At 45.9% G+C, this 26178-nt stretch overlaps 1 protein-coding gene and 1 long non-coding RNA gene across 8 annotated transcripts in view; one reads left to right on the plus strand and one right to left on the minus strand.

Moving 5' to 3' along the window:
* col13a1 (collagen, type XIII, alpha 1) overlaps positions 1-26178 on the plus strand; it is a 100034-nt gene that overhangs the window by 21274 nt on the left and 52582 nt on the right. For 3 of the 6 annotated variants that reach the window (XM_057046763.1, XM_057046766.1, XM_057046768.1), the window contains exons 3-4: positions 21662-21688; positions 25621-25656. The exons of 1 other annotated variant lie outside the window; for it this stretch is intronic. In XM_057046763.1, the coding sequence (XP_056902743.1) occupies positions 21662-21688; positions 25621-25656 (63 nt within the window). The remainder of the gene's footprint in view (positions 1-21661; positions 21689-25620; positions 25657-26178) is intronic. 2 more of the 6 variants (XM_057046764.1, XM_057046765.1) reach the window with 1 other exon arrangement.
* On the minus strand, positions 4274-5998 carry LOC130533415 (uncharacterized). 2 transcript variants are annotated; one of them, XR_008952575.1, is made up of 3 exons: positions 4982-5998; positions 4695-4899; positions 4274-4365 (listed from the first exon to the last, which is right to left on the minus strand). It is a non-coding gene; the product is annotated as an uncharacterized LOC130533415 (long non-coding RNA). The 2 variants fall into 2 exon arrangements; XR_008952574.1 differs by having other exon boundaries at positions 4659-4899.

Here is a 26178-nt window from a genome sequence, read left to right on the forward strand (position 1 = left end):
TTTCTGTGAAAACAAACAGCCGTGACTGATGATGCTAACTCTTCCTCTTGCTAGTTTTTTTCGTTTTACTGTCAGGATCTTGCTCAGCTTCGCTCGAGCAACAATATTGTCAAATCTCTTTTCTGGTCAGTAAACGTGTCGTAGAGCCAGACTGCCTTAAATTCCAGTCAGTAGCCCAAAGAGGTGCTGCGCTCCCACATAGGAGCTACTCTTTAGCTTCTGGTTGTCTTGTAAAGACGTTAGCAGGTCAGGTCTCTGAGGTGAGGAGAAGAATGCAGCAGTAGCTGGATGGATTTTACAGAGACCTGCCTGAGTGAACAAGAAAGCAGAACGTTAAGAGTCATTCCTGAGAGGGGGGCGAGAGCATTTCGGCTCTTTTTCACAAGATTCAGGAAGAACCCAACGTATTTAACCAAAAGTATAGTTACATGAATGCCTCCAACCACGAATGGAGGAGAACATTAGGACATTTCAACTAAATAACCCATTCAAGTTTGATAAGTAACAGTCGAACATTTGCCCGGTTATTCCACAATAAAAGTGGGATAGTCCAGTGGTTCCTCAGGACTTCCAAGCTCTGGGAATACCAGGTAACGATCACCTGTTCAGGGGTCACGACTCACTGCTTATTTAATTATAATTAATTATGATTTGAAGCAACGACTAAAATAATCATTTGTAAAGCTGCTGATTTTAGTCATGGCCTGTTTTGTTTTAATCCACGTTTTTAAGAACATATGATTACGCTCCATGTAAATTTCTAATCCTGCTCCAAAGTACCAGAACCAAGATGCAGCAACGTCACTCTTGATCGGACGGAATCATCAAGAGCTTTTGCTCTGAGACGTGTGGAAATCACAATCCCATCCTCTCTTTGTTCTGGCCATCAAGGCAGAACCTTCTCAGAGTGGTCGTCTGTCTAAAGTCCGTCTGGTCCAGTTGAGCTGGAATATTGAGCTGGAATATTGAGCTGGAATATTTCTGTCGGACTGAAAGCAGAATGTTCTTAAGGTTCCCCTTGATCAGAACACTTGATGGGTTGTTTGTACTGGTAATGTGTGACCAGTGGTGAAAGACCCAAAATATTTGAGAATCTGACAGGAAGATTTACATCTTGTTAACTAGTGTATTGTTTTTAATTATTTAAAAAAAAGACCCTTGGAACATGATGCTTAAAGCAATAGTCAATAGTTAGGAGAATACTTTGGCCCTTTTCTTTTCCATCCACACTGACTCTGTTCTGGGTTAGAAGGTGGAGCTTTAATGACTCTTCAGCCTGTTGCTGCTCCCCTCCTGTGTGTGTGTGTGGTGTGTGTGTGTGTGTGTGTGCGTGTGTGTGCGTGTGTGTGTGTGTGTGTGCGTGGATGATGACACCATGTGTTTGTGTGGGATGGCTTCACCAGCTGTTCCAGGACAGTTCTGTGTGGGAACGGGAGTCCGGGGACAGTTGCTTTGCTCATCTAGTCGTTAACCAGCCATTTGATGTTCCCAACACAAACGTGCTCCTGGAGGAGCTGATGAGGAGGCAGAGGTGACACAGCGCTCCCCCTCTTTGCTGGCTCCCCCTCTTTTGTGTTGATCCAGAGAGAGTTGCCAATGCCCCATGCTGCTTCCCACAGTGGTGGATTCCAGGTGTCCACTGAATCTGTGGTCCTGCAGGCTCTCCTACGTCTTCAGAGACTCTCGTCTTTGTGTTGGAGACGTCATAAAAGATGTTACGTCCTGTCTGTAATGAGCATTGATAGTTAGTTGTTGGTGACTTTCTGTTACTTCTGAATTTACTGTAGTGCTCATTCAGCATGAAGTTTAGATTCCGTGCCAGGAGAATCTTTTTGTTAACACTATACGACTTTTAGAGTCATCGTGATGGCCCGACACACGAGTGTTCACACGTAGGGACCCTGTTGTCGCTAAGTAGACCATTACCTAACCGGGGGGGGGGGGGCGAAGGTAACTAGCAGCTGTAAACATAGCCCTCTTTTGTGTATGCAGTCCATCCTACAGTAGCTAAAATGTTGCTAAATGCATGCAAATAAGCTATCAACTATAACATAGTCCTTAAAAAATACAACTATGGGTTGTAGTAAGTTAACTGTTAAACAAGTTAACATGTTAACAAACAGTGGGATAATTTTTTTGTTAGACAGTATTTTAATTTTCTCCTGATGCTACTGTATCAGTAGCATCTGTATCAGTAGCATCAGATTGCTAATAATATCAACCATAGGAGGAAGTATAAATGTTAGAGCGGGCACCTTTTGTCATTCCACACCAAAGGATTGATGATCTTTATGTAGGAAGAGTAACCCTAACCTAGCCTTTGAGTTAGGGTTAGAGGGTTAGCCTTTGAGTTAGGGTTAGGGTAAGAGGGTTAGGGTTAGAGGGTTTGGCTTTGAGTTAGGGTTAGGCTTTGAGTTAGGGTTAGAGGGTTAGCCTTTGAGTTAGGGTTAGGGTAAGAGGGTTAGGGTTAGAGGGTTTGGCTTTGAGTTAGGGTTAGGCTTTGAGTTAGGGTTAGAGGGTTAGGGTTAGAGGGTTTGGCTTTGAGTTAGGGTTAGAGGGTTAGCCTTTGAGTTGGGGTTAGGGTTAGAGGGTTAGGGTTAGGGTGTTTGGCTTTGAGTTAGAGTTAGAGTTAGGGTTAGAGGGTTAGGGTTAGAGGGTTAGCCTTTGAGTTAGGGTTAGGGTTAGAGGGTTAGGGTTAGAGGGTTAGAGGGTTAGGGTTAGAGGGTTAGGCTTTGAGTTAGGGTTAGGGTTAGAGGGTTAGGGTTAGAGGGTTAGGGTTAGAGGGTTAGTGGGTTAGGGTTAGGGTTCGAGGGTTAGGCTTCGAGGGTTAGGGTTAGAGGGTTAGGGTTATAGGGTTAGGGTTAGGCTTTGAGTTAGGGTTAGAGGGTTAGGGTTAGAGGGTTAGCCTTTGAGTTAGGGTTAGGGTTAGGGTCAGGGTTCGGGTTAGAGGGTTAGGGTTTAAATAAGGTCAACTGTGTTTTGCCCACTGTTTGATTGCACGGTTGACCCTCTTATACTCATTAGGACATGGTGACATGGATATGTCATATTCTAAGTTTTTATCATTTCTATCTAAACTGTGGCTGCTCTTGCTGTCAAGATCAAATGTCAGAAGCTTTGACAGTGACATGACAGACGCACCTGCGTCCCTCCACACGCCTGCGTCCACACTCTTCCGTCCCTCCACACGCCTGCGTCCACACTCCTCCGTCCCTCCACACGCCTGTGTCCACGCGCCTCCGTCCCTCCACACGCCTGCATCCACACGCCTGCGTCCACGCGCCTGCGTCCATCCACACGCCTGCGTCCACACGCCTGCATCCACGCGCCTGCGTCCACGCGCCTGCGTCCATCCACACGCCTGCGTCCACACTCCTCCGTCCCTCCACACGCCTGTGTCCACGCGCCTGCGTCCATCCACACGCCTGCAACCACACGCCTGCGTCCACGCGCCTGCGTCCCTCCACACGCCTGCAACCACACTCCTCCGTCCCTCCACACGCCTGCGTCCACGCGCCTGCGTCCACCTGCCTGCGTCCCTCCACACACATGCGTCCCTCCACACACATGCCTGATTCATTCCTACTTGACCAACACAAATGAAGTCATTAATGGCTCCTGCATGCTGGAGGCGTTTGTGGTGGTCCAACATTCTCAGCCTGAGGTGTCACATATCACCCACGGTCAACTTCCAAATTCTCAGGAAAGGACAACGCAAGGAACTTTCAGCCTTTTAACCTCGCGATGCTGTCAGACGTGTTCCATGTCTGCTGAGTGGAGGCTCAGGAACATGAAAGCAGAGAGGAAATCTCAGTGGGGCTAAAATGGAATGTGCTGTCAGTCACAACTCTGCCAAACTGGAGGCAAACTGCAGCGTCTGCGGCAATGCCTGTTTTTCTCATTTGGGGCGACTCTGGACGAAATCTGAGTCCAGAGTGTGATTGAGCTTTTCATTTTGTTTGTCTTTGCATTGGACATGTCATCCCTCATCAGCCCTTACTATTTATTTGGATAGTTGGTTTGGGAGAGTGCAAGAAAATCCATTGAGAAATAACCTGAAGGTTTCTACAAGGATCATGATTGCCCCCTTCCAGGATTGACCCTTATTTACTTATTTTTATTTTGTTTCTGCTGTATTAGCTGCTTCGTGCTCTGACAGAACATCATTTGTCCCTGTGGTGAGGAACATGTTGTGCAGTCAATGAGGTTATTTTGTTCAAACTTGCAGCCAAAATTCAAGGTGGGACCCAAAAATGCAAACAGGTGAGACAGCTTAGAGTGAGCAAACGATTTATTTACACGATATTTACGACGGTGAAGGAAAGTGTGCCTGCCACTCGTGCTTGTGATGGTGAACATGGTGACCTAAGGAAAAGAAACAACAGCAAGGTTAGTCAAAAACTGAATTGCAAGAACTTGGAGTCTTGGAACGCTCAGGTTCCCACTGGTAAACGATCTGATGCTGGACAGCTGGTGTTGGATGCTTAAGAGGCCTGCTAATCACATCAATTAGCCAGAAGGTGTGGAGGCAGCCAACATAAGAGCTGGATCAACCACGCCCCTCTTGGAAAAACAGAACACCACACTCCAAACACATGGACCAAAACCAGGATCATAACAGTCCCCACCACCTGAATGGTTGCCTCCTGGTGACGTACCCGGCTTATTGGGTGATCACGGTTAAAGTCCCTCACCAGATCTTTGTCCGGGATGTGATGCCCAGGAACCCACGACTGCTCCTCGGGACCATACCCCTGCCATTCGACTAAGGAACTGTATACCGCGCTCTCATCGGCAGACGTCCAAAATCCAGACGGGGTACACCGGGACGGCGACAAGGCGGGAGCAGGTCGGACTCCAAACTGGCTTCGGCAGACACACATGGAATGTTGGACACACCTTGAGGGAGGGCCGATGGGTTCACAATCTAATCTACCTCGAAAGGTCTGATAAACTGCGGAGCCACTTTGGATGATTCTACCTGGAGAGGAAGGTCTTTAGAGGGCGACCAGACCCGCTGGCCTGGCTGAGAAGGAGCTGCAAGAGGTCTTCAATAGTTGGTCAAGGAGGGTGTGACACAGTGGCCAGTTGGGTGGCAGAGGCTGACCCAGCCTCACCAAGGAGGACAGCGATGGTGACAGAGTTCCTGGAGCGAACTCCAAACCTGAGTGAGAACCTTGTTGTGTTGGCCAATCAAAGCACCCTGGGGGGGTCATTGCCTGAGGAAGTGCCTCCCTGTCTGCTGGGTCCATTTTGGTCAGATTGTTCTGTTATGACTTGCAGCCAAAATTCAAGGCAGGACCAAAGATGGCAGACTGGTGAGACAACTTACAGTGAGCAAATGCTTTTTTACATTTTAGTTACGTGAGTGAAGGAAAGTGTGCATGTCGCTCGTGCGGGCGATGGTGAAATGGTGTGCGAAGCAAACGGTGCTCGTCAGCGAGGGAAGATGTGGTGACCTAAGGAAAACAGGTTAGGCAAAAACTGCGTGAACTAGGAGGCTCAGGTTACCACTAGCAAAGGCGAAACAACCTGATGCTGGACAGCTAGTGTTGGCTGCTAAAGAATCCTGCTAATCACATCGATTAGCCACAGGAGACAGCCAACACGAGAGATGGGTCAACCACACCCCCTAGTGGAAAAATAGAACACCACACCCCAAGCAAACAGACCGAGACCAGCATCATAACATATGTCCTTCTGATCCAAATGTTGGCAGTCGGGCTATTTCTTTGTTTAGTCCCATAAAGTTTGCCGTGGTTAAAGGCGACTGGTGTTGGTGGGTCAGGTTTAACTCTAACACTTAAATGTCCCAACTGCAGTAGGGCAGCGCTCTTCATCACCGGGGTCCGGTTTGCTGCTCTCCTCCCACCTTTTCTTTCTTACTTAAATATGACATTTTTAAGACAGATATTGAGGACTACTGGGTTGGTTAACAGAACACAGCAGGAACACTTTTCCTCATAAAATCAATGTGAATGAATTAATTGTCCTAAACAATAGTTTGAGCTGAATAAAGTGATTTAAGGGCATTAATTCAGGAACTGAGACGGTGTAAACACAGTTGTGACATGAGGAAAGTTGCATTTGGTTTAGCATTGCAGGAACAGAGATGCTACAACGTGTTGTTATAAATTCAATGCATGGTCTTCAATTATACTCAGAACAACTGGGGACCTACAGAGGAGAAGAGAACATAGTTCACTCATCTGGAGCAATGCTTGGCAAGGCTATTCATGTGTAATTACTCGGTCCATCAGTAATGGAATGTAGGTGTATTATTTGTTCCATTTTTCAAGTAGACTTATTTTTATGGCATTGGTAAACATATGTCAGTCTCTTTGGGATTCCAAAGAAAACATCCTAGAGGTTTTGTCCAAGGTCATGAGTCAGTCAGTCACCACCCTTGCTGTTGGGGTGCAGAGAGCTGCTCTTTCTGGGATGTTGGAGGGGATCAGATTGGGAAGCAGGGTTATGGGGGTGGGCTGCGTGGTTTCTTGCCCGGGTATTTAGAGAAGTTGAAATCAGATCTTTTCTGTGGTCCCACCATCAGACTAAATGAGGTGGGCTTCACTTTGAATCTCAGGCTCATCTTTCAGCTTCATGGAGCCACAGAAACACTTCGAGGACTTTGGTGAACAGGGTCCAACTATTAATAAAATGCACAGTGAAGGTCCAGGGATGTCTCAGGTTTCCTCTCACTATATAAAGTTCTGTTCAGATCAGAGGGTTTCCTCACGCATCGATCATTTCTTAGAGAAATTATTTTCTTTATCTTTACACATTGGTATAGTTTTGATTGTAGCTAGACTCTATTCATCCCCAAATCTGTAATGTCTCTTTTGGTGGTTCTGCTTTTGTTATTCATCTAACAGATGGAAAGCTATTAGGGCTCCAATGTAACACGAGGTTTAGTGGTGAGTACGAAGCTGAACAAGTGCCAAACTCCTAAAGAACATATGGTAAAATGATTGACTTAACCTCCACTTTATTCCATAATTTCTCCTCCCTGTCCTGTGTCTGAGCTTCTGTTTTAATAGCCTTCGTAGCAGAGTGAGCCAGCTCCCCTGCCTGGAAATCCACCTTAATAATTAGTTGGCTCTTTGAATCCTTACAGTACCTCATTCTTAAACTTGGCATTAGAATGACCACTAAAATCTCGTAGTTTAGGCCTGTTCTCTGCCTACAATATGATCAGTAAAGAATGTATGTTTAATGCATTCCAATAAGACAAAGTGGAAGAATTTAAGTCGACGGTATACCTTTACATTTTAGTCATTTTGCAGATGCTTTGGTCCAAAATGATTTGCACGATCAAGCCACTGGGCAATTGAGACCAACATGAATAAAGGACTATCTTGGAGCCCTAAACTAGCTGGTACAAGTGCTACCACCAAGTACCAGATCAGAATCTTGGAGAGGGAGTCAATGTCTACTCAACTCTGTATACTTAAAATAGGTATAATACTTAGAATAGGATAATTCTCTTGCTGTTCCTAAGATAGAAAACTATCTTCAAAGGAATTGACTTCAAGTGACATTTTGTGTGTAATAATATACTTCTACACATTTTGGATACTTGTTATTTGAAGGGTTAGGGGTTAGGGGTTAGGGGTTAGGTTTAGGGTTAGGGGTTAGAGTTAGTGGTTAGGGATAGGGGTTGGGGGTTAGGGTAAGGGGTTAGGGGTTAGTGTTTAGGGTTAGGGGTTGGGGGTTAGGGTAAGGGGTTAGAGGTTAGAGTTAGTGGTTAGGGATAGGGGTTGGGGGTTAGGGTAAGGGGTTAGGGGTTAGAGGTTAGAGGTTAGGGGTTAGGTGTTAGGGGTTAGGGTTTAGAGTTAGGGTTAGTGGTTAGTGGTTAGGGGTTAAAGTTAGGGGTTAGGGTTAGGTGTTATGGTTAGAGGTTAGGGGTTAAAGTTAGGGGTTAGAGGTTAGGGTTAGGTGTTAGGGTTAGAGGGTTAGGTGTTATGGTTAGGGGTTAAGGTTAGGGGTTAGGGGTTAAGGGTTAGGGGTTAGTGGTTAGGGGTTAGGGTTAGGTGTTATGGTTAAGGGTTAAGGTTAGGGGTTAAGGTTAGAGGTTAGGGGTTAAAGTTAGGGGTTAGAGGTTAGGGTTAGAGGGTTAGGTGTTATGGTTAGGGGTTAAAGTTAGGGGTTGGGGGTTAGGGGTTAAGGTTAGGGGTTAGGGGTTAGGGGTTAGGGGTTAAGGTTAGGGTTAATGTTAGGGGTTAGGGTTCGGGTGAGTTGGCTCCTTCTATACCTCTATCGTCATGCGTTCAGTCTACCAAAGGAGAATCAAATCCTTGTGGGGATCATATTCTCTCTTCCACCGGTTTGTGCCTCTGTTGCCGTCCCTCATGGATTTTGGGATTTGGGTTATATTCCTTTTTCTTCATGCAACAATCAAAACATCTGAGGGATTTGAAACAGTCATAACATGAGACAGTGTCTTTACCCTATCAAAAGGTCAATCTGAGAAAGGAAACCTTTAGATGAATAATGTTGTCTCTGTCATGGAGGAAACTCAAAAGAAGTCATCATGTGGTGCTAGATGTTGTGCTCCAGCTACAGTATCTCTGCTGCTTCATGTACTCCCTTTAATACAGCTATCCAGTTATTATGGGTCATCCATTTAGAAGGGTTAGGGTTAGGTTAGGGTGATCCTATATCTACAGACCATCCATATCTATAGATTGTGTCAGTGGCTCCCTCCTGGCTTTATATGGTGCTACCGTCCTGTCCTGTCCTGTCCCTCACTGTGAGGGGTAACATGTTGAAGTTGTTATTTTAACCTTTACATAGATTTGCCATTTGTCTGTGTTAAGTAAAGTAGCAGAGGTCCTCACAGAGGCAGGCGTTGGGTTAGGGTTAGGGTTAGGGTTGGGTTAGGGTTAGGGGTTAGGGTTAGGTTAGGGTTAGGGTTGGGTTGGGTTGGGTTAGGGTTAGAGGTTAGGGGTTAAGGTTAGGGTTGGGTTAGGGTTGACAGGCCCGTGATGAAGTGAGGGTTAGGGTTAGGGTTAAGGTTAGGGTTGGGTTAGGGTTAAGGTTAGGGTTGACAGGGTTAGGGTTAGGGTTGGGTTAGGGTTAGGGGTTAGAGGTTAGGGTTGGGTTAGGGTTAGAGGTTAAGGGTTAAGGTTAGGGTTGGGTTAGGGTTGACAGGCCCGTGATGAAGTGAGGGTTAGGGTTGGGTTAGGGTTAGGGTTAAGGTTAGGGTTGACAGGGTTAGGGTTAGGGTTGGCTTAGGGTTAGGGTTTGTGTTAGGGTTGACAGGGTTAGGGATAGGGTTGGCTTAGGGTTAGGGTTAGGGTTGGGTTAGGGTTGGCTTAGGGTTAGGGTTAGGGTTAGGTTGGGTTAGGGTTAAGGTTAGGGTTTGGGTTAGGGTTGACAGGCCCGTGATGAAGTGAGGCCGGCGCCTGGATGATGTGTTCATCAGAACTGCTGATTGACTCGTGTACTGATATACTCTCATTTATGAATAAAGATCATATCAGTGTTGCATAATAAGTTACATTATTATCTTCTTAATGACCTGTGTGTATTCTGCACTTGCACTGCTCGTTGTCTTCATCTACTTTTGCTGTTTGGGTCTTCAGGACTGTCGACAGCTGGTTGAATGAAGAGTGTTGAGCTCAAGAGGAGCTTCATATTTACACATTTATGGCATCAATCGTCCTGATCCACTGCTGCTCTTGCTTGAGCTTTATTTTCAGAACTTTATTGTCAGTGTCATTTGAAAACAATGGAGTGACTTTGACCTGATTTTCCTCCTGCGTGAGCAGATGTGTCCTCACAGGGTCTCTTAAAGAGTCCCGTTCTCTCCGGCTCGCCTCAGGATCTTTCAGGGTTTTGCATTTGTTGTTGGCTTTAGGGTTTTCTTGTGGACAGCAGCTATTGTGATGCATTTGTTCCATCTGGGTTTCCATGTTTGGACTTGGGGATGGACCGACTAATAGTTCTGTGTTCTGGGAGCTGTTTGAGCTGAATGTCCTGCCATCCCCTGTTTTACTTACATACACACATTAACAAATGTGACTTTGGGGATATGATTTTTTTTAATGCATTCAGTTTAGATCTTGCAGACATTTTATCATGGACGAATGGTCAAGCTTGGATCAAAGACATTGCACACATCTGGAAACTATCTCATCAAAAAGCATTTATCTTTTTCAGAAGCCTCAGAAGTTACTTTATTGCTTTAAGTGTTGCCAACTAAAACATCTAGAGAAAATGTGTGAGTCACCTGTGGCCTTTTAAGCACTGGAGATTTGATCATCAAAAAGCCACAAATGTAAATCGAGTGGAATGTTGTCTGTCTGCCTTTAAACATGGAGGCATTTGCCAGCAGCAAATGTCCTGTCAGCTGTTGTCTCCAGCCAGGTGGTCAGATAAAGCGCTTGGTAACATTAACCTAACCCTAACCTAACCTAACCCCATAACCCTAACCTAACCCTAACATTACCTAACCCTAACCTAACCTAACCCTCTAACCCTAACCTAACCCTAACCCTACCTAACCCTAACCTAACCTAACCTAACCTAACCTAACCTAACCCTAGGTGTGGGATTCAGTGAGGACAGAAGGGAAAGAGTAAACCACCATGAGCTTGATGTGCCCCCTCTCCCGCGGTCCTCGTGGCCTTGATCTGCATGAGGGGGCCTGTGGTCCGTCACCACTGCCGTGGAACAGAGCATCTTAATAAACAGCCTCTTCTCGGGAACAACGTGAGGTTCATGCCGACGTCTCCAACAAAGACACAATTCTCTCATTGTTTTCATTTGTTGTGTAATTATTTAATCCCTGACTTTTTGTGGGCCAGCCAGTATTTACTTTTCTTTACGAGACTATTTATTTCTGAGAGGGAAGAAACAATCACAGTTGATTCATTTTCAGATAGCTGGAATGAGAAGAATGGAGATTCAATACAAGCAGGCCCCTTTTTCAGATAGAGTGAAGGATCAGATCTCGTTAACTTTCCCTGGATGTAAAGACAGTTTCTTCTACCCACACCTCAGATGTAATGTTACACATTTGGTTTCTGCACAATGACAAGTCACTTATCAAAGTCTAAGAAGCTGCTAAATGATTCAATCTGGCTTCTCAATATAGATGAAATACTGAAAATATACTACTCTTTTGGAGATATCCAAGGTACTTTTCTTTGTCAACTGGACTTTATTTCTTCTCTTTTTAAGACGTTTTGCCTTCTATCCTGAAGGCTTCTTCAGTTCTGAACTCGCTGGGGACAGAGCGTTTGTTGGTCGGGTCGTTGGCAGGGTCGTTAGCAGGGTCGTTGGTCGGGTCGTTCACCTAGTTTCTGTTGAGGTGTCTCCCCTTTGTCTGCTGGCTCACATGGTGATGAGTCACTGGGTCTCCTGGAATGGTGTGAACCTTTGGTTTGTTGGTGGAAGGAGTGGAGGACTGCATTGTATGTGGGTGACAGGAAGTGCCTCAGGCCACCACCTCTGTTTAAGGATGGTTTTTCCAATTTAACATGGATAGCTTCCTTGACCCCCCTCTCAGACCAGCGGTCTTCTCTGGCCAGTATCCGTACTGGGCTGTCCTGGAAGGAGTGACCGCTCTCCTTTAGGTGTAGGTGGACTGCTGAGTCCTGACCTGAAGAGGTGGCACGTCTGTGTTGCCATTCTTCTGTGGAGAGGTTGTTTGGTTTCCCCAATGTTCCTCACGTTCCTCCTGGTGCTGTCTCTTCTTGGGTTGACCATCGATCCGATGATGTCAGTGCAGTCATCTCTGGTGACTTCGAAGGTGGCTGATTAGCCCAATTCTGGAGCCACACACTCTGGGACAGTTGGGACATGGGAAAGACGCCGTGGGTGGAGCTGTTGCTGCTTCCTTCCTTCTTTGCCTGGCTGCTGCGACTTTGCCTCTTCTGTGGTCCTCGAAGGATTTGCAGCCCTTCTTGACTGCGGCGCGCCATCCGACTCTGTTTTGGGCCTGGGCTTCTAGCTGTGCTGGAGGGATGCCACAGTACTTTAGGCTGTCCTTGATGCAGTCTTTGTACCGCTTCTTGGGGCGCCCAGCATAAACAACATTACAGTGTTTGGGTCTTGGTGTCTTGTCCTTCGGGTGGACCAGCCTCTGTCTGAGAGTGTTGCTGGGTTTGAACTGAAGCGGTATGTCGTGGTTCTGGAGGATCCTCCTAAACTTCTCAGAGACCCAGACAGATGGGGTTAGGGTGGTGTTTGTCTCTCTCCTCCTCTTCTTTGCTGGGGTTAGAAGGCGAAACGTCAAAAGAAGAAAAACCATCCAGTTGACAGAGAAAACTACCTTGGACAAGGATGACCTGGATGATTGAGAAGCTACACAGACATCTTTTACGTAGAGTAATAAGATTCCCTAAAATAACTGCTGGCTAATAACCAGCATTCATCTTCTCTTTTTCTTCACATTTAATAACACGGCAGAGTTAAGCAGCTTTCAATGATGTGAGGTCTCAGTAAGAATAACCAGAGAGGGGCAAGAGTCCAATCCTGGACGTTTGGAAAGCTTTTCCCTGCTGTCTGCGTTCACACGAGAGGGGCAAAAAGGGAATCAATCAAGTTTCTGTCTGCAACATTTAGAATTTAATTGGTTAGTCCTGCGTTTTTCAGCTGTTTGTTTCACTTTTCTTTTTGAGGGAATATTTTTTTATTTTCTATCCATGATTTTATTTTGGAAATTGAAGCCTTTCACGTGCAAATATTTCCACACATATTTGGTGAGGAGGCATAAAACGTGAAATAAAAACCTCCTTTTCCATATCTCAAAAGACTTGGGGGTGTTTCTCCTGTGAGATGGTGAAAGGCAAAAGTTCACATACTTCCATCCTTTGATGCACAAGCCTCAATAAATCCCCTCAACTGGTTGCACATCTGAACAGAAGAATCTGTCAAGTATAAAAGTGATTTGATGCAGCCTCGAACCGGGTCGTGCGCAGAGCTCCGTGACCACTGAGGACGGCCGACCTGCTCTGCTGACGGTGCAAACAGGCCTTTCATTGTGCTGCTGTTGTGTCTCACAGATGAAACCTTTGACCTTTGGCTTCAAACCAACACCCAAAAGACTCAAAGCCACTGACACCATCTGCATAGTTCATCAGAATGCTTATTGGTCTAATCTGGCTCTTTCTTGCTATTTACGCAGTCCCAATGACAGACTTACGTAATCCTTCTGATCTGATCTTAGAAACACACCAAACCTGAATTATGAAATTCTCCTTTTAACTAATGCAGTTTTCTGACATAATGTGGTCACTTTCTGGGGTCCAGGCTGGACTGTGGTGGTCTTTCCTCAGGTGTTCTTTTGTGCCACCAGCAGACGCCTCCGAACACAGGTGCCCTGCCGGCTGTCTGTGTCTACATGTGGACTAGGGAAGTATGCCCTGGTGGGTTGTCTGGATCTGGGTATTTTCAGAACTGGAATTTCACAGCTTATTCCTGGATCTGCATACATTCAAGAGATGATCTTGAACTGGTCAACCCACCTGCTTCCACTCTGGTTTACAGGAGTCAAAGAGGTTTAACTGAGCTCATATGAATTAGTTTATAACAAAGCGGTAAAGGTTCTAATGTTGATGTTCCGACAGCGTGTTGAATCGTTCCTCATTCCTGTGTCGGTAGGCGAGCCAATTCTAAGTAAACAAATATAGGCTTGCCTTCCACAGGGGGGCTGAAGGTCAAGTTCTGGGGCGGAAGCTTCGACCTTGGTTAGCTGACCAAATGATACCCCTACAGGTTTATTGCACGTTACTGGAGGTGTCTCCAGCTTTGGTTGCATAATTCTGTAAATATACTTTGAGTAAAATCAATCCTTTGTTTGTGTGAGCAGGAAGGGAAGCGCAGCCATGGCTTTGCACGATGGCATGCAACATTAGATCACATTTCTGGCCACATCTACTCGGTGTCCTTACATAAGCAGGAACAACAGGTGTTAGCAATAGATACAGTATTAAAGGCAGGAGAAGATTCAGCCGTGACCTCAAAGCGGTGCAACAACTTCAGTGGAAGTTGACTGTGTGTGTATGAATACACACTTTGTAAATGTTGTGTCCAGCGCTGTCGTTGCATGTATCCATTCCTCGGGTGCCAGTTTATACGCTACATTTGAAGCTGCCTTCCAGAATGTCTCTGGCTCAAGGTGCTCTATAATATGTGTGTCCCTGGAGCCGGCGGCCCCGGCCAACAGGATGTAACAGCAGGCCCAGAATGCAACAGGAATCTCTGCATACACGTGCATGCAGAAGGGTTACCCGTTTGGGAATGAATAACTATTGCAGGAATGTCTGGCACAGTCCTTCTGTGACTGAGGCGACGGTACTGGGAAGAGTGTGTGGGTCGGTGTGTTTGGGGGTGGGGGGTGGGGGGGTTTACAGTGTTTTAGTTCTGAATGAAGTCGCACCAAAAGTGTCAAGAGAACTAAAACATAGATCACATAGGTCACAGATATAAATAGAAATATATATAGAGACACACTAGGATACATGGATCTATAGGATAAAGGGGTTATGGTTATGGTTAGGGTTAATCCTCCCCTTAAAAACAAGCACAGCAACATTAGCAATTTCTCATTTCTCAGCGCTTTATCAAGAAAACAGACACCTACGTTTGTTTGCTTTTTTTCGGTCAATTATTGTTCAAGAAAATTAGAATTTCACAAAAAGTCCAATTTTTGAGAATGTTTCCAAAAGTATAGATTTCCAGTAAGAGCTTTGATTCAGTCATTAAAAAGAAAAAGAGGCAGATCTAAAGAAAGAAGCTGCCATTGCCATCACAGGACCCTCTCACTTGTTTAAAGTGTCTCATTTATTTCTGTTTTCTGTTGAGGACAGGCAATATTCGCTCTGTTCTCTCGTGTTCTAGTCTCTGCTACTATCCAATCCCATCTGTGTGGAATAAACTTAGAGCCATGAATAAAAACTAGGGTTGCATGTATGTGACTGCAGGGCTTGGTGATGAGACATTCTCCAAAAATACTGTTTAAATAATGTCTGGACGGTGCCTAAGCTAGCATGTGCTAGTCCACCTCATGTTTATGGTTTTATATAGGCTCAAACAGGACTGAAGCACTGTCCCCATGTTGGACGTCTTTAGCTTTGATTTATCCGCACTTGTCCTGCTGCCTCTGTTCCTACGGCACCTTTGACTCGAACCCTCAGACATGCTAAACTCCAGTTTTAGCTAAAGCTTGCAGGATAAAGTTCTTTCTTATTGCACAACTTTTCTCTCTTCATTTTCCCAAATGCCTTTCATTGACTGGATGAAATGAAGAAGATGAGCGGCAGCAGATTTACGGGCTGAGACGGACCTTCAGACCAAATGCTCAGAAGATGAAGGAGAGATTTGATTTGACTTTACGTAGATGAGATTTATCCTCGGTGGTTTTCCTTGGCTTGTTGTGATTGATGCATTATCATCATTTTCTCCTTCGTCAGTAGTCCTTAAAGTTGTCAGTTGATTTCTGGCCATTTCAGGGGGCTTGTGCAAGTAGAAGGGGGAAGATATTTTTGATTGGCCGTGGGTTCGTTTGCTAAGAATCATCATCATCAGATCAACTGGACGTGGTGAGAAGAATTAGTGCCCCAGCTGGTGACCCGCAGCGATACTGGTGATACTGGTGATACTGGGTTGAGCTTCACTAAGTTAGAATGGCTGCCCCCTTCTTTCTTTGGGAGAGGCTAACCACATCATTTCAGACACATGTGGGACACTTTCAAACTGAAAGGAGAACAGATTTCCTGTTGTGGATTGTTCAGACATGTTTGCACTGATGCTAAGCTAAAGGCTTCTCTCTCTTTTGTCTTCCAGGGCCTCCAGTAAGTACACCAGAGGATTTTTCTGACCTGCGTGTGGTAAAGTGACTGCTCATTTTTGCTTTTTGAAGTCTGTTAACCGGATGTTCTGTGTTGCCTGGATGCCACCATCACATGGACGCCACCCATCAAGCAGACCTTCTCAGTTATAGGTCTCTCTTTAGGACGCAGCGGTTCAGAACAGAAGCTCCCTCACGTTAAGCTAATGAGGCCAAGAGTTAATCATTTCAAATGGAAGTTTTCCACTCTAGCAGGCGCTACTGCTCATCTTAGCATGCCAACAGAAGTGAAATGAGCAGACTCATTACTATTTGTCCCAACAATAGGAATGATTTATGTTTTTCACTGGAACGTCAGCTTAGCCCACATTTGGATTGTTAAAAGTGACTTTTAACGAGACACTTTTAACGACTCACTGCTCGTTCATGCAGGAATGAATGAAGTCACGGGGCGCTCTAGTTTTATATCTGAGGTTTTCCACAAAGATTTGGATTTGACTGTACCAACCTCTGCTTGGACAACCAGTCGAAACTTTTCTAGAGATTATTGCATCATTTCAACACGTTTGGGGACGCGTTGCTGAAATATCAAATATAAAACCTGGACGTTCAACAGACAAAGATTATGAGGCTACAAACCAAAACCTGAAATTCAGCCGGTTGATGAATTTTGACGATGTTGCAACACACAAATTCCAAGAACGGAAGACAGACATCTCAGAATGAGCAGGAGTACACAACAAATTGTGTAACTCTTTTTATGAACTGATTATTGAGTTATTTCCAATCGATAAAGTGTCAATCTTCTCAAAAGTCGATCAATCTGCTCAGAGATGATTCTTCATATTAGTATGAATACCCTAACCCTAACCCTAACCCTACCCTAACCCTACCCTACCCTAACCCTAACCCTAACCCTAACCCTAACCCTAGCTAGAGGAGTGGGGGACTGGCCTGCAGTGGGTGTGCAGGGCTTTGCTGATGGCACTAACTCACCTGCATCCCTTTTATCCACTAAATAATCTCCATCACTGTGCTTGAATGCACTTTATCCCATTAAAATATGTTTCCCATCTGTGATTGAAGACCTTGTAATAGTTCAGTTCTTGATAAGAGCTTCAGCTTTAGGAATACTTCCCTTCACATCTGGCCACTTTGAGTCTGTCTTGTTTTTTCTGTCATGCTAACTTTCAAATGCTCTCTGCCAAAATTCCCTCCTTGGAAAATGTGAGGAACAGTTTCAATGTAGGAAATAATTTAATTTCCATGAGGTCAGCCTATGAAGTAGCTTTCCTTTGTTTCCTCTCTCTCTACACCTTCTGCATCTCCAATTAATAGAATTAGAAATGGTGTGAAATATGTTTTGGCTCTGCTAATTCAACTATTCAATAACTAGTTAAAAACACACATGCATGAAAACACAAAGTTGCAATAGACAGAGCAAATATTGCGATCAATAACAATGATTTTAAACAGTTGACTTTCCACTGGTTGCACAGTAGTCCTGCTGTGTGGTTTCAAGTTACAGGCGGAATTCAGCTACTGCAGCAAATGGAAGAAATCAGCCCTAAACTGAACCCCACCTCACTTCTTATTGTGCAGAGGGGGGTGCTTGGGAGACCATATGTCCCGCTCCTCAGTACCCCCCCCCCCCCCCCCCCCCCCCCCCCCTACCTTTCCCATTCACTCAAAAGTCCAGTCCACTTTGCCAAATGGGAGCCACATGTTTTATATGGTTAGGGTGTAATTCAAGTCAACGGCTTCTTCCGGCAGTGGGCGACCTTTGTGCCCTGCAGGGTTAGTAGCTAATAGACCTGCAGCCCCCCCCCCCCACACACACACCATCTCATTTAGGTCCCCAGTAGTATAGTGACATGTTCAGAGGTAGAAAGAGCTGTAACTACTCGGCTGTATGGAAAATTAAACGTCATTCCAGCCAAAAACAATCCCAGGATTGAAAAGAAGGTGCACCCGAAGGGGAACTCTTGCAACACCCTAATTACAGGTATCAACAGTGTCTTTGGATACGGTACTGATAGCGTAATGGGCCCAAAGTCACAAACACGTTAATCCACTTCCGTTCCACAAATTATTCGTACACTTTACATCTGTTGTTTAGTAACTTTAAATCCCCCCCCCCCCCCAATTATCCATCCAGTCCCACTGCAGTTAATTGGCCCCACTTGTAAGAGATTATTTCACTTCCTCTAACCCATCACTAAAAGTGGTGTAATTAATGATTAATTGGAGTGCAGCAGCTGTCTTATTCATAGAGATTAGCCACTGACTACACGAATGGTAAAACAGAACGACGTGTACAGTAAAATACTTTATTTCCTTTATAGAAATTGCTGTCCTGAATGGGTTCGGGTATCCTGAATGTTCTGGGAACTCCAACCAGTTACAACTAATTTCTGCCCCCTTTTCAATCGTAATCCTACTTTGTTGCTCGCAGTTGCTTTATTATACACAATGTTTATGATAAAGGGCTGCGTTGCTGGTTCGGATGGGTCGTCCTCAAAAAGAGGTTTAATCTCAAGAAATGATTCAGTTCGCCCCCTCCTAGGTTTGCTCACTTATAAAGAAATGATCACACTTTAATTGTTACAGTGGTCTATTGATTATGTTCTCAGAGTGAATATCAATACCATCTGCATTTTTGACACCTTCTGTCTTTGGATCCTCACCCAGGGTCATAAATGCACAAGATAAAAGTTTTAAAATGTCTTCTTTTATTGGGTTGCCCATGACTCTTGGTGGGGTGTGGGGGTCCTTGCTCTGGCTTGCCCACAAAAAATGTCCAATTAAGACCGTATTGACCCAGTGACCCAGTTGTGTGTGGGAGTGTACACATGGGCATGCATGTTTGTGTTTGTGTGTGTGTGTGTGTGTGTGGGTATGTGTGTGTTGGGGGGGTTGCTTACTGTGTGAAGGCACATGAGTGTCTTGTGTGAATGGGTGTGATTATGAGTGGGGATCAATAGGCTCTCTAGTGTTGCAACCCTCATGTCTCCTGGAGGCCGTGGTTTACAGATGCATTGAGAAAATGGAGGGAACAAAGCAAAGGCAGGAAGTAGATGAGTGGAGCACCTGCACATGGACAATGAACAAAATGGAAACAAAATCACCTCCAACCTAAAGAGAACTTGCAGATCATGAACAGTTAAGGTTGAAGAGCCTGCCATCAGTCATCTGGAGGATTGGAATTCCCTGAGGCAAACCTGCCATTGAGGTGGAGTTTGGCTGCATTGAAATATGCAATAGGGCATTCCTCTTTACTCCATGGTTGAGAATGGCTGACAGGGCGTCATGCAGTGACATCACATGGATGTGATTTGTGATTTGACTCAATCAAAGGCCTTTGTCAAGTCTATGAAGGCCATGTACTGAAGGAGACTTTGTTCCACATTGTTTTCTTCTCGTTGGTGACCAGTCATCGCGTTAGTGGTTGAATAGTCGGAAGCCACACTTTGAGTTAGGGAGTAACCCTTCAGTTAGTGGTAGCAGGAGTTTGACAAGAATATGAGCAAGGACTTTGTTGTTGACTTCCACATGTCTCATCTTATGGGACTCTGCCCATAATGGACAGTGTGTCCATAATAGTTTGTGTTACCGACTGTTTTCTGGATGACTGAGGTCCCAATGGCTTTTAGTTTTAAGTTTAGCAGAATCAGGACCCCTGGATGCAGACATGTAGACAAAGCAGGATTATCAGTTTGAATCTGAAGCTCAGCCACCAAAAAGTCTCCAAGTGAAACAGCGGGTCCAAAACAGGAATCCACAAATTAAACAATCCATTCCAAAAACTGGGTGGTGAGGTTGGGGAAGACGGAAGGCTTAAGGCGGTGTGGTCCAGCTGTGGACAGAAGAACACTGGAGGTAGACAGAAGAACCAGGGAAATAATCAGGCAAACATGAGTCTTTTAAAAGAACAGAATGAGCTGAGAAGTCACCACAATAGAGTTCTCAATGAACCAGTGGAGAGTGGATGGAACTGGTCTAAATATAGCACCATGTGGCTGAATGGGCAGCAATGAGCCGCGACCACAATCCCACCGTACTGCAAACAAAACCCAGATCAAAGAGAGAAACCAGGGAGCTTCACATGTAGAGCATCGGGAAGCCCAAACTGTGTCGTTTTAGGCTGCTCTTCCTTTTCTCATGATCAGCTTCCACTCCAGGAGGCAGCTTCTGCGTGGAAGCCCAGACCCATTTAGTCCTTTCAGCCTCTCGCCAAGGCTTTTGCTGATGGTTTTGTAAACCATTCTACCCTGGAGGTCAGGGTTAGGGTCAGGACTATTGGTGCTGGGCTGATGTCCACATATGTGTCACATGGGCACCAGCCAATCAGATTGAATTCTGGCTGAGGTTAAGAGAAATGAATTGTGATTTCTTTCAGTAAAATGCATTGAATAACATTTATTTTTTGTATTTTAAAGATAACTACCTGTGGAAATACATGTCAAGGAAAATATGTATGCACAAAAAATTCTGATGACTGAAAGTGTGAGTGCGGCTGAATCCAAACACATTTGTTTGCACATCCCAATCCGTGTGCAATTGACACACTCGTTAGCACCAGTCTCTAGCCGTACCACACCCTCAAATAAAGCGGACCATGAGTAGAAACAGGGTGGGACTCCCCCTCTCCGTATTATGAGACGACATAAACAATCCTTGAGTCGCACAGGCAAGAAAAGGCACAAACAATATACTTTTGGAACGCCGCCCTCTGGTATTATTACTAAACAGGATAAGTTATGTTCTTTACAAAGGTCGGTCAACTCTCAATGAAATGAGCCCGTGTCCAGGAAGTCCAGTGTGGTCAGCACCGCTATGGGCACAGGTAGGACATGGCTCCTGGCCAGTGTCCTGGCCATGGCTCCTGGCAGCTCCACACACAGGTCCATCAGGACTGGAGGGTCCCCCTACATGAGCCTGGTCCTGCTCCAGGTTTCTTCCTGTTAAAGGGGAGTTTTTCCTGCCACTGTTGCTTGTTGGGGGTCCGGCCCTGGGATTCTGGAGAGGGCCTAGAGACAATTCTGATTGTAAAAGATGCTATATAAATAAAAACTGATTGATTGACTGGCCGTGGGAACGTAAAGTGGTTGACAGTCGATGTCCTAAGCCAAAAAGTCCTGTTGGTCCCTGTAAACTCTGTCCACTGCTCCATTGGAAATATCTCCTAAAACGATATCTTTGAAAAATCTGAATGTGAGCATGGAAGTGCTCGCTCAAAGGTTTTGTCCTTTGGACATTAGTAGCTCAACGATCTTTGACCAATGTCTTCAGAGCAGGTTAGCACGCTATGTTATCAATTAAACACACACACACACACACACACACACACACACACCACACACACACACACACACACACACACACACACACACACACACACACACACACACACACTATTTTGGCATCCTACCAATTAGCATTCCATCCATTTTCTAACAGTGGCTCTTGGACAAAGTGCTGCTTTGTCTTGGTTTCACTCAGTCCTAAAATAACCCTCAACCTTTTCTTTGGTTTCCTTCGTTCCTGGATGGAATTGAAAACAATTGTGTTCAACCTTTTTGTCCAGCAATCGCGATGAATGAGGCCAGTTAACATTAGCATAAACAGATTTGTAGCCTATGCTCTCCCAAATCTAACCTTTGCATGAGTTGTTGAAACTTTTCATTCTCTGAACAGCTATGATGCAGAGAATCAAACAAGACTTGACGCTCGTCCTCAGAGCAGAGCATGGGTTTCATTTATTTTAGCCTGGTTCAGTGGAGATAGCTTCCACAGGCAAAAAAAGGCACAAATCAATATTCCCTTGATGTTCCAATTTCTCCATTTTCTCCACTTTTTCAGGGTCCTCCTGGAAGACCAGGCTTTCCGGTAACTGTCTTTAGTCACTTTGAGTGTATCTAAATTTGCCTGAATTGCACGTGATAATATTCATTGCACTAATCTTTTCCACTACCACTAATCGTGTCTCTTTGCTCTACATTGTGGGGAAAGGGAGTAAAATTCTTGTGAAGCTGATTCAGGCACCATCACAGAGATCAAGAAACCGATCATTTAGGCTATAAAATACTGCACGTGAAGTGGTTTAGAAGACGTGTTGGTGACCAGTGTCTCATCTTCAGAGCAAGACCTTCAATATATGGAGCTTTTCTGCAGGATCCTGTGGCTCTTTGGCTTGGTTGCAACTAACTGATCATTTTCATTCTCTAAGCCATCATCTGATTTTGTTTCCTTTGCTACAAAGACATGAATTATTCCAGGGTGTGTGATTAGACATGTCAACCAGTGGAAAATCTAATCAGAGTAGGAGGGTGTGGTTTTTAAAAGGGACTTTTTCAAATGAAAAAGTGTCTCATTCACAGGATGTGACAGTAGAAGGGGGGCCAGATCTAAAGTCTCCAACACAAACACACACACTGATGGTGGATGTGAGAAAATGACAAAACCCAGCAGAGAAAGTGGTTCCCAGAAGCATGTTTGAAGTTTGTGCTGAGCCAGTTCGAGGGTCTAAGGAGGGAGGGGGTCCCAACTGGACAGGTTTGGACTCTCCCCACACAAACACTGTTGTGATCATAAATGTGATTTGATTCTGATCCTTATGCACTTTTATGACATAGTCAGCGATTCTTCAGCCTCATTAGAAATTTAGGGCAACAAAAGAAACTTGTCGATATCTTACGTGAAACGTGTCATAGGTGCATCGGTTAGAAGCAAATGCTGCTCATACTTTCTCTCAGATTTGGTTTGGTTAGGTTAGGTTAGAGGTTAGAGCTGATGTTCCAACAGGGAGGTTTTTTCTGCCCTGCACCTATTCATTGAAGCAAAACTTGACCTTAGTGATTCAAAGTGACCTTGATAATGCAGCAAGTTAAAGAGCCAATGACTTTCACAGTGAAAACCTGGATTTTGGACTGGGGAAAGGCCAAGGCCTCGGGTCCTACACACCTTGTGAGGAGACAGATCCACACAGTACAACATCTGGACATCATTTGGCACCAGACGAGGTCCAGATAATCAGCAGTCTGCTGAGCTTTGGCGTGAATAATCGTTCAGATGTCCAAACCAGGCTACAGAGCGCAGCAATTACCAGCGTTCTGTCTCTCACTTTTGTGCTAAATATCAGCTGAATGAGGTTTTAAAGGAACAGCCAATTTGTCCTGGGATTAAAAAAGAACTGCTTTCCTGAAGGGTGTGTTTAAAGGGGACTGCTAGTAATTACATTAGTCACTACGTCCAGCCCATGCTGGGGCTGACATCACCATGGCCTCACTCCAAACCTTGTTTAAATCAGGACCTTGGATAGATCTTCATCAGTCTGAATGGGAGCTTGATAGAACATAGACCAGGTGTGAAGATCACACAGAGAAGGACTGTATTCACTCACACAGAGGCAGGCAGACAGGCAGGCAGGCAGACAGACAGGTCGGTAGGCAGGCAGACAGGCAGGCAGGCAGGCAGACAGGTCGGTAGGCAGGCAGGCAGACAGGCAGGCAGGCAGACAGGTCGGTAGGCAGGCAGGCAGACAGGCAGGCAGGCAGGCAGACAGGTCGGTAGGCAGGCAGACAGGTCGGTAGGCAGGCAGGCAGGCAGACAGGTCGGTAGGCAGGCAGGCAGACAGGCAGGCAGACAGGTCGGTAGGCAGACAGGCAGACAGGTCGGTAGGCAGGCAGGCAGACAGGCAGGCAGGCAGACAGGCAGGCAGGCAGGTCGGTAGGCAGGCAGGCAGGCAGGCAGGCAGGCAGACAGACAGGCAGGCAGGCAGACAGGTCGGTAGGCAGGCAGGCAGGCAGACAGGTCGGTAGGCAGGCAGGCAGGCAGACAGGCAGGCAGACAGGTCGGTAGGCAGGCAGGCAGGCAGACAGGTCGGTAGGCAGGCAGGCAGACAGGCAGGCAGACAGGTCGGTAGGCAGACAGGCAGACAGGTCGGTAGGCAGGCAGGCAGACAGGCAGGCAGGCAGACAGGCAGGCAGGCAGGTCGGTAGGCAGGCAGGCAGGCAGGCAGGCAGGCAGACAGACAGGCAGGCAGGCAGACAGGTCGGTAGGCAGGCAGGCAGGCAGACAGGTCGGTAGGCAGGCAGGCAGACAGGCAGGCAGACAGGTCGGTAGGCAGACAGGCAGACAGGTCGGTAGGCAGGCAGGCAGGCAGACAGGCAGGCAGGCAGGCAGACAGGTCGGTAGGCAGGCAGGCAGGCAGACAGGCAGACAGACAGACAGACAGACAAGCAGGAGTTTTGGTGGCAAAGGCTCCTTTGGTCTCATGGACTGTGTCTCTTTGGTCTCATGGACTGTGTCTCTGGTCTCATGGACTGTGTCTCTTGGTCTCATGGACTGTGTCTCTTTGGTCTCATGGACTGTGTCTCTGGTCTCATGGACTGTGTCTCTTGGTCTCATGGACTGCGTCTCTTGGTCTCATGGACTGTGTCTCTCGTGTCTCATGGACTGTGTCTCTGGTCTCATGGACTGTGTCTCTGGTCTCATGGACTGCGTCTCTTTGGTCTCACGGACTGTGTCTCTGGTCTCATGGACTGCGTCTCTTGGTCTCATGGACTGTGTCTCTTTGGTCTCATGGACTGTGTCTCTGGTCTCATGGACTGTGTCTCTTTGGTCTCATGGACTGCGTCTCTCTGGTCTCATGGACTGTGTCTCTTTGGTCTCATGGACTGCGTCTCTTTGGTTTCATGGACTGTGTCTCTCGTGTCTCATGGACTTCGTCTCTTTGGTCTCATGGACTGCGTCTCTTTGGTCTCATGGACTGCGTCTCTCTGGTCTCATGGACTGCGTCTCTTTGGTCTCATGGACTGCGTCTCTTTGGTGTCATGCACTGTGTCTCTCTGGTCTCATGGACTGTGTCTCTGGACTCATGGACTGCGTCTCTCTGGTCTCATGGACTGTGTCTCTGGTCTCATGGACTGTGTCTCTGGTCTCATGGACTGTGTCTCTGGTCTCATGGACTATGTCTCTGGTTTCATGGACTGTGTCTCTGGTCTCATGGACTGTGTCTCTCTGGTCTCATGGACTGCGTCTCTTTGGTCTCATGGACTGCGTCTCTTTGGTGTCATGCACTGTGTCTCTTTGGTCTCATAGACTGTGTCTCTGGTCTCATGGACTGTGTCTCTTGGTCTCATGGACTGTGTCTCTGGTCTCATGGACTATGTCTCTGGTTTCATGGACTGTGTCTCTGGTCTCATGGACTGCGTCTCTCTGGTCTCATGGACTGCGTCTCTTTGGTCTCATGGACTGCGTCTCTTTGATTTCATGGACTGTGTCTCTCTGGTCTCATGGACTGTGTCTCTGGTCTCATGGACTGTGTCTCTGGTCTCATGGACTGTGTCTCTTGGTCTCATGGACTGTGTATCTGGTCTCATGGACTGTGTCTCTGGTGTCATGGACTGTGTCTCTCTGGTCTCATGGACTGTGTCTCTGGTCTCACGGACTGTGTCTCTGGTCTGATGGACTGTGTCTCTGGTCTCATGGACTGTGTCTCTCTGGTCTCATGGACTGTGTCTCTGGTCTCATGGACTGTGTCTCTGGTCTCATGGACTGTGTCTCTGGTCTCACCACTCTGCATGGATCACTAACCAAGCTTCCTAATTTTTATTAGGGCTTACAAAGCCATTTCGGATGCATTCCATGTTAACATCTTAACGAGTGTAACGGCTGTGAGTGATTGTGATTTTAATATTGTATTAAATGATGTCAGAGGTGGTTCAAGCTGTAGCGTTCAACATGTCAGGCATCCCACCACAGTCTTGAGCCTAATCCTGTAACACTCCTGTTCCTTCTAAATGTGTATTGGTGAATAGGCTGACAAAGGAAGTATGGGAATTCCTGGGAGAATGGTGAGTCCCTTGGATTTGTATCTTGAGTATCATAAATTATGGATTTTGATGTTCATGTTGTCAAAGACATCAGAAAGTCATCAGATCTAAAGAGGTAAAGAGTTGAATGAAAATGAAATGTCATGTAGTGATTTTTATTAGCCATGTGCATCAGGTTGTGTTTGAGGGTTCAGAGCAGTTTTGGCACCTTAGAGCGGAGCTGCATGAATTTGACTTTTGTTCTGTTTTCACACTATATTTCACAACTGTTGGCACATTAAACCAACTCTGCGTTACTAATAAAGCTCTACTTAAAAAAGCTAAAATAGTTATTTGTTTCATGGTAAATAGTTGAAGAACACCTTCAGATTTTTGTCCAATGGTGCAAAGGTACCTAGAGCAGGTTCAATGTGGGGACAGTTTTGGGTGCCACTACTGCTCTAGTTTGTGTTGTGACTAATATCACCACTACGCCGGACGTGCCTACACTTCATAGGAATTGGAGTCCAACCTTTTGTGCATGAGACTGGGTTTATTTTTATC

Source organism: Takifugu flavidus, chromosome 11 (assembly GCF_003711565.1).
Source record: "Takifugu flavidus isolate HTHZ2018 chromosome 11, ASM371156v2, whole genome shotgun sequence".
NCBI classification, from domain to species: Eukaryota; Metazoa; Chordata; class Actinopteri; order Tetraodontiformes; family Tetraodontidae; genus Takifugu; species Takifugu flavidus.